This window comes from Heterodontus francisci, chromosome 16 (genome assembly GCF_036365525.1).
Source record: "Heterodontus francisci isolate sHetFra1 chromosome 16, sHetFra1.hap1, whole genome shotgun sequence".
Lineage (NCBI taxonomy): Eukaryota > Metazoa > Chordata > Chondrichthyes > Heterodontiformes > Heterodontidae > Heterodontus > Heterodontus francisci.
Window position 1 is genome coordinate 86,596,821 of NC_090386.1, and position 12,641 is coordinate 86,609,461.

A 12,641-nucleotide genomic window follows, 5' to 3' on the forward strand; every position below is an offset into this window, starting at 1 on the left:
ACAATATTCGTATGGCTGGAATAAAAACAAGAAATGCTGGAACCACTTAGCAGGTCTGGCAGCATCTGTGGAAAGAGAAGCAGAGTTAACGTTTCGGGTCAGTGACACTTCTTCTTCCGAAAGAAGAAGGGTCACTGACTCGAAACGTTAACTCTGCTTCACTTTCCACAGATGCTGCCAGACCTGCTGAGTGGTTCCAGCATTTCTTGTTTTTATTTCAGATTTCCAGCATCCGCAGTATTTTGCTTTTATTATTGATTTGGCTAGTCCAGTTGTTTCTGGTCAGTGGTTACCCCAGGATGTTGATGGTGTGAGATTCAGTGATGGTAATGCCATTGAACGTCAAGGGGAGATGGTTAGATTCTCTCTTGTTGGAGATTGTCATTGCCTGGCACTTGTGTGGCACAAATGTTACGTGTCACTTATCAATCCAAGCCTGAATGTTTTCCAGGTCTTGCTACATGTGGACAAAGACTGCTTCATTATCTGAGGAGTTTTGAATGGAGAAGTTTAGGGAGTTTTGTTGCAGAATATTGAGGATATAACATAAAAGTTGTGTAACTGTAGCCGAACAGAGTCAAATGCTGACTCCCAAATGACAGTGACAGTTGCCAAATGCCAGGACTAAAGATGGCGGCACCCATGTCAGCTTCATCTAGCCGCGGTCGGTGCCGGGATACTAGAGGGCCGTCTCGGGATCTTTCTGCTCCCCCTGCTTGCAAGGGAGCATGCGCAGAATCCGTGGCTTCTCTTTCCACTCCTGGCCGTTTGGAAAGGTTTCATTCGGAATAAATTGGCGTAGAATACGGAGGCTTGGGAGGAGAAGGTGAGGTCCGTGTGGCTGTGAGATAGTGAGGGAGGGGAAAAGAGATAAGAGGTGACTGGAGCGGGAGAAGGCCAGAGCCAGCTCAGCCACAGAGGAGGAACAATCCAGAAGGCAGCATAAGAAAGCAGGAGGAGGGAGAAGAGACAAAAACAAGAAATGCTGGATTCACTCAGCAGGTCTGGCAGCATCTGTGGAAAGAGAAGCAGAGTTAACGTTTCGGGTCAGTGACCCTTCTTTGAGGGAGAAGAGGGTGCACAAGGGGGGAGGGGGAAGAATGGATGGGGGGCACAAAGGGGGAAGGGCTTGCGGGAGAGGGAGTGGTTGGATGCAAGGCAGGAGAAGGGGTGGAGGGATAAGGAGAGGAGAGGGGGGAGGAGAGGAGAGGAGAGGGGGGAGGAGAGGGGGGAGGAGAGGGGGGAGGAGGGGAGAGTTGGAGCGGGGAGGAGGGGAGAGTTGGAGCGGGAAGGAGGGGAGAGTTGGAGCGGGGGGGGGAAGGAGGGGAGAGTTGGAGGCGGGGGGGAGGAGGGAGGGGAGAGTTGGAGCGGGAGGAGGGGAGAGTTGGAGCGGGAGGAGGGGAGAGTTGGAGCGGGGGGTGGGGAGGAGGGGAGAGTTGGAGCGGGGGGTGGGGAGGAGGGGAGAGTTGGAGCGGGGGGTGGGGAGGAGGGGAGAGTTGGAGTTGGGGGGGAGAGTTGGGGGGGAGAGTTGGGGGGGAGAGGAGGAGGGGGGGAGAGGAGGAGGGGGGGAGAGTCGGGGGGGAGGAGGGGGGGAGAGTCGGAGCGGGGGGAGAAGGAGGGGGGAGAAGCGGGGGGAGAAGGAGGGGGGAGTCGGAGCGGGGGGAGAAGGAGGGGGGAGAAGGAGGGGGGAGTCGGAGCGGGGGGAGAAGGAGGGGGGAGTCGGAGCGGGGGGAGAAGGAGGGGGGAGTCGGAGCGGGGGGAGAAGGAGCGGGGGGAGAAGGAGGGGAGAGTCGGAGCGGGGGGAGAAGGAGGGGAGAGTCGGAGCGGGGGGGAGAAGGAGGGGAGAGTCGGAGTGGGGGGAGATGGAGGGATAAGGGAATGGGAGAGGAGGGGAGAGTTGGAGCGGGGGGAGAAGGAGGGATAAGGGAATGGGAGAGGAGGAGAAGGAGGGATAAGGGAATGGGAGAGGAGGAGAGAGTTGGAGCGGGTGAAGAGGATGATACCAGGTTGAGGGATTTCAGTTAGGTGGAGAGATTGGAGAAGCTGGGGTTCTACTTGGAGCAGCGAAGTTTAAGGGGAAACCTAATAGAGGTATTCAAAATTATGAGATGTTTTGATAGAGCGAGTAGGGAGAAACTGTTCCCCTGGCTGGAGGGTTACCAACCAAAGGTTGTAGATTTAAAATAATTGGAGAGGGATCTGTTTCATATAGAGCACGGGTCGCCAACCTTTTCTTTAGTGAGAGCTACTCCTGATAAATGAAAAATATCATGAGTCACTTAAACATATGTTGAAAAAAAATGCAAACTAAATATGTAGCTATTGTATTTTCATTATGATGTTGACTATGAAGGAAAAACAATCTTTATTTCAGTGTGATACTTGTCACTGCATGTAGGCCCGGTCAAGAGATCACTGTACTTTCCTGTGTCCAGAAGCCCTGCAGCAGCTTTAAATGGTTGGTGTCAGTTTAGCAATGTCACCTCCCCTGGAATCTACCTCCCTTGATAGTCTCACATTGGAAATTGTTGGACATGTGTTGACTCAAAAATACTCGGGGTTAAACCCAACAGCTTCTCCTCCATCTGCATGCTCGCTCAAACTAATGCAACAAAGAAGAGCTACACAGGTGGCCAGGGACTGAAATCTGCATCCACCACCCACCCCGATACAAACTGGCTGTGTTTCTGAACTCAGTTCTGTGAGCAACACCTGCAATAAAACAAAAGAAAAATACTGCGGATGCTGAAAATCTGAAATAAAAGGAGAAAGAAAATGCTGGAAGTACTCAGCAGGTCAGACAGCATCTGTGGAGAGAGAAACAGAGTTAACGTTTCTGGTGCATCGAGACCCCGGAGCCTGGAACTTGGAGTGGGAGGAGGAAGAAGAATCAGGAGAGGCCATATAGTCCAATGCTTTCGGCAACCTACAATCCACCTACATAACCAGGATTGAGAGACAGAGTTTAGAAACACTCACCCACACGACTCCAGTAAAACAACCCATGAGGAAAAGGGGAATAGTGGCTGTGCCTGATTCCTGCCCTGTGTTCAGTCCCAAATGGTTCCTCCCTCCCCTCCCCTCCCCCAGGCCCCTTTATTAATTGTGCTATGTTTCCTTTAAAGTTTTGGGGTTTGACATAGTTTAGTAATCCTTGGTTCCTCCAAAAGAGCTAAAGCGCTGGCAACCATTAACCTGGGCCTGTCACTGGGAGAAGCCTTACAGCTGCTGCCCCACTTGGTACAAACATGGGACCTGTAGCTTCTTATTGGGGATGTTTGAGGCCTACACCAGGTGTTTATGAAGCTTCTCCGCCCACCTGCCAGCTCCATTCCTCTCCTGTACTTGGTGGTTTCTCACCCACTACGGATCAGACATGACTGCCTCTGTCCAGCTCCAGCACCCGCACTGCACATGCTCCAGTTACTGCCCTGCTGGAGACACACATGACCCCCAGTGGACCAATGGTTTCCTCAAAGCTTTACACGAGCTACTCCGAGACAGTCAGCGAGCTACCGGAAGCTCGTGATTGACGTGTTGGCGACCCCTGATATAGAGGGTTGATACAATCTGGAACACACTACCTGAAAGGATGGTGGAATCAGATTCCATAGAAACTTTAAAAAGAACAATTGACTATGTCTTTGAAGAAAACTAGTTTGTAGGGTTATGGGGAGAAAGCTGGGACTAAATTAGAAAGTTCTTCTCTGTAAAATTCCATGAGGAGGAGGCAAAGATCTAGGGATAAAATACCTTGAATGTAAGGGATAAAGGTGCACAGCCTTTATGAAAGTGTTTGGCAGCCATTTTTTTGACTTACTTACATTTATGTTGATGCCAATTATGCTGAATTACAGCATTTAACGAAAGTATTGTATCCTTTTGGGCTGTCCAAACAAAAATCAGAATTGCCCATTTTTTTCCCCAATGAAGGCGGTGCTTTTAGCTCAATAAAAGGGAAAGGTTCTGATGATGGCTCAGTGAGGCATGTGTGGTGTGGTGTGGTGTGGCCCTGGACCATGAATGTACCAGGTTTAATCCTTAGTCTGTGCTCAAGTGTAAGCCTTTTTGTTTTTTTAAAGACTCACTCAGGCTTTTAGTTCATTTTGCCCTGCGAATTACAAATGAACAAATTGATTCACTCATAAAAGTGTTATGCTTTATGGGGTTAGTTTTATTTGTACCCACGATTACAGATTTAAAACGGGCACAGATTTAAAATGATTACAAGAAAATTAAAATGGTTACAGATGATCAGTTGAGAAAGAAAAGAAAATGCTGAAGACTACTGTTTTATTACTCTACTCCCCATAAATGAATGCCTTACCAATATCTTAACAGTAGAATGCTCAAATATATTGTTCTACCTCCAGCAAGTAAAAGCTTCACCAATATCTAGCTCAAATATGTTCTTAACTATTAGTCATCCAGTCACCCGAAGTGGCCAGCTCCTGTTGATTGTCGATTCTTTTCCCGATCTCCTCCCGACAGTTCGCCGGGGTCTACTTCCCTTGACTGCAGTAAAGGTCTTTGATGTGTTTAACATCTTTTTCAGGAGATGGGCCTGTGTTGCTATTTTGACAGGCCACACCATCCTAAAAAGCTTCTTTTAAAAGCATAATACCCAATTTTATTCTGTGCCCTTTGTGTAAACAATATGGTTTGAACCCACTCAGAAAGCCGTTCAACTTTCTTTTGTTTTTCTCCAGTATTTTTCCGTCATGTGAAGCCTCTTGCAGTTAATCTTCCAGAAACAGATATTTTGCTAACAAATGTAATACATCTCTTTTTGGGCTGTTCAAACAAAAATCAGAATGGATTAGGGGCATCACCCCTCTCCATCTCTGCAACTTCCTCCAGCCCTACAACCTTCTGAGATCTCTGCGCTCCTCCAATTCTGGCCTCTTGTGCATTTCTGATTTTCATCGCTCTAACTTATCAAAGTTGTACTGTCTTCCCAAGGCCTAGTATTCATAAATTCAAATACTGATGTCACCTGCTTGCCTGCACTATCTCTGTTGTTTTTCCTGAGCATTTGTTTTACTCTCACAGCTCAACAGGTTTATTTTAGAAAGACTGAAAACAAAATCTCTTGTGCAAATTTAAGTCATGTTTGGTTCTTGGCAGGGCAATGACCAGTAATATAGCCAAGCTTTTTGCTATCAATTTGTTTAAAAAGGTTTTTTTTTTCATCCTACACAAGTCAGCTGAGTTCAGCCAGAGTGACAGAGAGTTATACAGTTAACTTCAGGAAGAGGAATCTATACAGAAGTGGACAGCTTCTGATTGCTCCCCAGTGACCCTGTGTTGGAAAAAGCTTTGTGTAGTGATGGGTGAGAACAGAATTGGACTTGTGTGCTTCATTCCGGTGGTCAGATAGCCTACTGATGCTCACTCATCTCACAACTGAAGAATGCCCATTTAATTATTGGAATGCCATCTATACATCCTGAGGTCGTGAAAGCTGCGATATAAATTGATTCAATCCCATCCCAACTCCAATTCTGTGTAAAGTCATGGAATTGATTTTCAGAAGTCAAGTTGATTACCTGGACAATAATAACTTGAATTTATATAGTGTCTTTCATGTAGTAACATCCCAAGGTACTTCACAGGGAGGCTGTCAAACAGAATTTGACGTCAAGCAACATGAGATATTAGGACAGGTGACGATAAGCTTGATGAAAGAGATAAGTGGTATCATAAAGGAGAGAAGAGAGATCGGGAGTTTCAAGGGTGGAATTCCAGAGGTTTGGGCAAATGCAGCTGAAGATACTGCTTCCAATGACAGAGTGGTGAAAATCAGAAATGCGCAAGAGGCCAGAATTGGAGGAGCGCAGAGATCTCAGAGGGTTGTAGGGCTGGGGGTAGTTGCAGAGATGGAGAGGGTTGATGCCCCTAATCCAGTAGACAGTAGATAGCGTGGCTTCAGAAGGGAAAGATCCTGTCTGACCAGCATCTTTTACTTCTTCATGAAAGTGATCACCCAAGTGGACTGTGGAAAGCCCCACAATGTGATGCAACTAGATTTCCAGGCAAAGTTCTACACAATAAGTTATTCATCAAACTCAAACCTGGACATGAAGCGCGAATCCTCGGAATATATAAAAAAAAAATTGGCTGAAGAGTAGAAAACATTAGGTACTTCTTAGAAGAGGTATATCAGCACGAGAGGAAGTACTGAATGGGTTGATCGAGGCTAGATGTTGGTACCACACCGATTCCTAATTCACATTGATGACTTGGATTTGGAAACTTTGTGCAAATGTTAAATTTGCAAATGATGTACCAGTAAGAGGGGCAGTGAAATTGGAGGAGGCAGCTCAGAAATTACAGAATGAGATGTCCAAAATATGTAAGTGATCAGAACAGCGCCATATGAAATTGAAACCTGTCATGTCTAACATACTGTACATAGGAAGAATAAAGGTAGCATGTACTCCATGAACCAGGTTGAAATAGCTATTAGCAAAGCTAAAGGATACTTGAGTTCGATGCTCAACATGTTGGGAATGTTTAATGTCATTACTGGGTATCAGAAGTGGTAAAATATTCCATTTTACCACACTGCCATCTTTACTTTGATCATTAAAAATTTACAAACACAAATTTGGAGAACATGCTGTGTAAGTACTTTTTTAATGGAAACCTTTGGTTTCACCCATATTGCACTACAATGAGACAGAGTACACCACAGCACCCTCTATTGTAGTTTTGCTTCACTGTTTTCTTGTGGACTGATTTTAATTGCAGACTTTCCTTTGAACTTCCCGCACTACAATGGCAGAGACTTCGCAGCCGGATGACTTGGAAACACTCGGGAGGCGACGAGTCCAAGACTTCCTTCAGCATTTCCAGATGGTCAAACAAGGTGCTGAAGCCAAAATCTACAGGGGTGATTTCCTTGGGATGCCAACTGTTGTGAAGGAGAGATTCCCCAAATCTTATCGACATGCTGCTTTGGACAAGAAACTCACACATCGTAGGACTACTCAGGAAGTACGATCTATCCTCAGGTGCAGGAAAGCTGGTGAGTATTTTAATGGATTTTTCTCCCAAATGAAATGATGGAAGTCCATTGACATTTGAAAAAAACTAGCGGTTAACTTTTCAAATGGACACCCTCTTTTGGGAGACTTTTAATTTTAGACTTCCAGCGGTTGTTCTTTCTATTACAAAAAATAATTTATGAATATGTTTTTTTTTGTCCCAAGTTCAGTGCACTGCCTATTTCTCCCAAGTGAACGTTGAGAAAATGGGATCCACATTTTTGTGTCTTCACTTTGGAAATTCACTTTTAAACTAAATAAGTCCAACCGGATATAAAATTGCAAGAAAGAAAGACTTGGATTCATATAACATCTTTCACAACCTCATGACATCCCAAAGTGCTTTACAATCAATGATTTTTTAGTGTAGTCACTGTTGTAATTGTTACAACCGAGGTGTGAGGAGTGCACTGTTTATTCTAGTTCCACTTCTCCAAAGGTCACAACAGATATTTAAATTTTATTCCCACTTACCGATACAGTCATACGAATTAGGAGCAGTAGTAGGCCACTTGGCCCTTCGAGCCTACTCTGCTATTCAATAAGTTCATGGCTGAACTGATTACTCCACATTTCCACCTACCCCTTTGCTTATCAAGAATCTATCTACCTCTGCCTTAAAAATATTCAAAGACTGTGCTTCCACCGCCTTTTGAAGAAGAGAATTCCAAAGACTCACGACCCTCAGAGAAAAAATTTCTCCTTATCTCTGTCTTAAATGGGCAACCCCTTATTTTTAAACAGTGACCCCTAGTTCTAGACTCTCCCACAAGGGGAAACATCCTTTCCACATCCACCCTGTCAAGACCGCTCAGGATCTTTTCTATTTCAATCAAGTCGCCTTATACTCTTCTAAATTCCAGCGGATACCAGCCGAGCCCATCCAATCTATCCTCGTAAGGCAATCCCAAGTCAATCGTAGACTTTTTTTTCCCAGAATAAAACACATCAACCAGGTTTCTTTAATGAACAAAAAAAATCAGTTTATTGTAAAACAAGTCTTAGCCAGTAATGAAGTAAAGCATAAACACACAGATTGAAATATTAAAGTTACCTTTTTACTTTAGCCTCTCATGCTCACGCGCACACACACATACACCGGAAAAATAAGGGAATTTGCGTTTTAGAGCTCGTATTACAAAAAAAAACAGACAAAACTACATTTGGGTTAAATACTTGCTAATTCTTGAATAAGATAGAGAAGATATGGAAAGATGTCCTTTGTTTGCGTATAGACGGCTGTCACTGGGACCTTCCTGGAATAGTTCTTTTGAGGCAACGTTGAAGATCAGTTTGGGTAGGCTTCCAGGAAATGCAGCAACAGAGGTTTCAGACATAGGCCTTACAGGAGGAATGCAGCCATAGTTTCAGTCTGCTTCTTAGACTTGCTTTTCAGCTCCTCAAGAGATGGAAAACTGGCAGGTGTTTTCCAAACTGCTGGAACAGACTGAGTTGGGGTGGTTTGTTCTTCTTGGCAAGTTTTTTCCAACCGTCTTTTCAAAACCATTGTCCATATCCCAACTCACTGCCCAAAGCAAAACCATAAACAATGTCGCAAGAATCAAGCCTCCTGACCCCTATAAATCTTGACCTGTCTCTGCTTTGTAAACATCTCCCCCAAGTTAAAAACAACCCCTGCTGGGTAATTATTTGAAAACAGGTGCCTTCCAGTAACTGTTTGTTTTCAAAGCTAGACCTCTCAGTGACACTGGTAAAAGTCCATCCATGGAGTCTTCAGTTTTCCCAAAATAAACCAATGTCCAGTTCTAAAATACATGAGTCCTCAAAAAACTAAAAAAAAAAATAGAAGCATTCGTAACATAATATTGAAATTAAATAATGATCTTCCACCCATTCATTTAAATGGGAAGAAAATCACAGATTGAATAACACCACAGCAGAAAATCTCAGCCTCCGTCTCTAGAATCTAGAAATTGATATAGCTGATTTTAGTGGACAAACGCTCAATTCCTTTGTATGAAGTTCATTTGTTTTAGCAGAGGTGTTAAATAAACTGATTAACACCTATAGTAATGAGCACAGAAGTCTCATATGAAGGCGGTGTGTTGATCTGTGAACATGCCAACATAATTTTGAGGCTTGGGTGGCTTACCATGCTTTGTAGATATAATTTGTGGTAATTACTAAAAGCACAGAGATCTGTAGTAATAGGATGTTATTTCTTGATAGCAGTTCAGTTCTGCTTTTTTAATTATAGATAGTTTGTATCTCTTCCCTCTAATTAATATCCTAACTCAACATAGATAGAAAGAGGGATGAGGTCCTGCAGGCAGAGTTGGAGAGCTAGGAATGAAACTAGCAAGCAGGACCTCAATGGTAGTAATCTCCAGATTACTCCTGGTACCATGTGCAAGAGTATATAAATAGGATGATCGAGCAGATTAATGCGTGGCTAGAGAGATGGTACAGGAGGGAGGGCTTTAGATTTCAGGGACATTGGGACTAGTTCTGGGGGAAATGGGGCCTGTGGAGGGTGGACAGGTTGGATCTGAATAGACCTGGGACCAATGTCCTTGTGGGACAATTTTCTAGTACTATTGGGGAGGATTTAAACAAATTTGGCAGGGTGTGGAAACCAGGAGGTAATATTAGAGAGGAAAACCAAGGTGCACAGAGAATTGGGACCAGATGAGGAGCATTCAAGTACACTGAGGGTAGTAAACTTGGAAATTGCAGAGGCACTGGCCATAGTCTTCTAATCCTCCTTAGATACAGGGGTGGTTTCCAGAGACTGGAGAATTACAAATGTTACACCCTTGTTCAAAAAGGGTGCGAGGATAAACCCAGCAACTATAGGCCAGTCAGTTTAACCTCAGTGGTGGGAAAACTTTTAGAAGTGATAATCCAGGACAAAATTAACAGTCACAGATTTGTTAAGAGCAAAATGTGTTTAACTTGCTTGAGTTTTTTGATGAGGTAACAGAGGGGGTAATGTGATTGGTGTGGTGTACACGGACTTCCAAAAGGCATTTGATTAAGTACCACATAATAAGCTTGTCAGCAAAGTTAGAGCTCATGGATAAAAGGGACAGTAGCACCATGGATACGAAATTGGCTGAGTGACAGGAAACAGACAGTAGTGGTGAATGGTGGTTTTTCAGACTGGAGGAAGGTATATAGTGGGGTTCCCCAGGGGCATAGAGTACAAAAGCAAGGAAGTTATGCTAAACCTGTATAAAAAACTGGTTTGGCCTCAACTGGAGTGTTGTGTCCAGTTCTGGTCACCACACCTTTAGATAGGAAGGCATTGGAGATGGTGCAGATAAGATTCATGAGAATGGTTCCAGGGATGAGGACTTCAGTTATGTGTATAGATTGGAGAAGCTGGAGCTGTTCTTGGAGAAAAGAAGGTTGAGAGGGGATTTGATAGAGGTGTTCAAAATCACGAGGGGTTTGGACAAAGTAGATAGAGTCTGTTTTGTTGGCAGAAGGATCGAGAACCAGAGGACCCTGATTTAAGATGATTGCAAAAGAAGCAATGGCAGCATGAGAAAAACCTTTTTACACGACAAGTGGTTAGGATCTTGAATGCACTGCCTGAGAGTACGGTGGAGGCAGATTTAATCAAGGGCTTCAAAAGAGAATTGGTTAATTATCTGAAGAGAAACAATTTGCTTGGCTATGAGGAAAAGGCGAGGGAGTGGGACTTGGTAGGTTGCTCTTGCAGAGAGCTGGCACCGGCATGATGGTCCGAATGGAGATGGAAACTGAGATGAGGAGAAATTTCTTCACCCAGAGAGTGGTGAACCTGTGGAATTTGCTACCACAGAAAGCAGTTGAGGCCAAAACATTGTATGTTTTCAAGAAGGAGTTAAATATAGCTCTTGGGTTTAAAGGGATCAAAGGATATGGGGCGAAAGCGGGAACAGGTTACTGAGTTAGATGATCAGCCATGATCATAATGAATGGCGGAGCAGACTCGAAGAGCCGAATGGCCTACTCCTGCTCCTATTTTCTATGGCCTCCTTCTGTGCTGTAACCATTCTTTGGTTGGTGGTTCTACCGAAGACGAATCTTGGGCTTCCCCCAATGGCTCAGTTAGTAAGAAGAGTGTTTAATTGAGCAGGGTTCAATCTTCAGCATATGCTATGTCAGTTGATCTCAGCTGCAGTCGCAGTTGGGGTATAACAAATGACTCTGTTGCTGCTGGACTAGTGAAGGGAACATTAGCCAGGATTCATGGCCCTGGCCTCTAACTGCTAGAATGTATGTATAAGTGTTAATGTTGGGCTCAGCAATGATGCCCCATATAATCAAACAGCCTACCAACATTCACATTGTGGACTCGCACAATTACATTAGTCATTCGGACATAGTAGCAGAGAGCAACCAAAAGCTTTCAAACTATATTCCAGCAGGAGTCAAATCTTCCATAAGAAGAGGAAGAAAAATAACTGAGTTAAAACAAAATATGTACAAAGTCAATTTTTCTTCTTTATTTTTAGGTATTGCAACCCCTGTGGTGTATTTTGTGGACTACAATGCAAATTGCATCTACCTCGAAGATTTAGTTGGGGCTATAACTGTTCGTGACTATATAACTTCCACTCTAAAGTCTGCAACGGATACAGCAAAACTTTTTCCCTTGGCTGAAAGAATTGGGCAGATTCTAGCAAAAATGCACGATGAGGATGTTGTTCACGGGGACCTCACTACCTCGAACATGATGATACGGCAGCCTGAGGAAGAGTTGAGTTTGGTGCTGATAGATTTTGGCCTGAGTTTTATCTCTGCTTTGCCAGAGGATAAAGGAGTCGACCTTTATGTTTTGGAGAAAGCTTTCCTGAGCAGTCACCCCAACACGGAAAGTGTGTTCAAAGTCTTCCTAAAGAGCTACTCGTCCGCTTCTAAAAAGTCAGGTGCTGTGATTAAAAAACTTGATGAAGTTAGACAGAGAGGGAGAAAGAGGTCGATGGTTGGATAGCGAAAATATTTTTATTGAATTAAACATTTTATTTTTTTCTTAACTTTTATTTTCTAAGGCTTTGTCAAATTCTGTAACAAAATAAAGTCTGAATTTGTGATTACATTTATTTTTGTGAGTTCAGTATTTTAAATTACAGTTACTGATGGGTGGATTCAAAGGTATCCTTTTATTTTTATTTTGTCTTTTTCTGTCTTTTCTCTCCCTCTATTTGCTACAGATTGTTTTGTGTGCAAGAGGACATGCCTGTACTGTTCAAAAGAAACATCGTGATACATTGCTGGCTTCAGCACTATTTAAAAAAGCAGAAATTAAAAGGATCTTACTGCTTTTCCAGATGTATTCAGAAGTGACAAAGCATAATCAGGGTTGCTAAAATAGCTACAAAATTGCAAACCAATAAATGCTTTATCAATTGTCTAGGTAATGACAATTACAAGCAGAGAGATGTCATGAACGCCAAACACATCTTTGAAATTAATGAACCATTATATTGGATTACCGTGGCTTCTCAGTTCTGTTGCAATGCAAATGGAGCTGGAGCATGTTCAATTTCACCTTCGACTGGGATGTGCTGCATTACTGGCTGCTGTTTTCCATTACATAGAATTTGGAGGACAGGAACAGGCCATTTGGTCCAACTAGTA

General features: G+C 43.6%; 1 protein-coding gene across 3 annotated transcripts; it reads left to right on the forward strand.

Moving 5' to 3' along the window:
* Window positions 1-698: 698 nt before the first annotated feature.
* Window positions 699-12,099, forward strand: tp53rk (TP53 regulating kinase). 3 transcript variants are annotated; one of them, XM_068048539.1, is made up of 3 exons: window positions 699-831; window positions 6,754-7,030; window positions 11,516-12,099. In XM_068048539.1, exons 2-3 carry the CDS (start codon window positions 6,781-6,783, stop codon window positions 11,992-11,994), a joined length of 729 nt encoding a protein of 242 aa, XP_067904640.1. In that variant the 5' UTR covers window positions 699-831; window positions 6,754-6,780; the 3' UTR covers window positions 11,995-12,099. The 3 variants fall into 3 exon arrangements, with proteins under 3 accessions (XP_067904640.1, XP_067904639.1, XP_067904641.1); XM_068048538.1 differs by having other exon boundaries at window positions 699-826; XM_068048540.1 differs by having other exon boundaries at window positions 699-826; window positions 6,788-7,030.
* The last annotated feature ends 542 nt before the right edge of the window (window positions 12,100-12,641 follow it).

Excerpts from the sequence above, each read along its gene's own strand:
- tp53rk (XM_068048539.1), top strand. The coding sequence starts at position 6,781 with ATGGCAGAGACTTCGCAGCCGGATGACTTGGAAACACTCGGGAGGCGA. Across the intron at positions 7,031-11,515 it reads CCTCAGGTGCAGGAAAGCTG|GTATTGCAACCCCTGTGGTG; the intron begins GTGAGTATTTTA and ends CTTTATTTTTAG.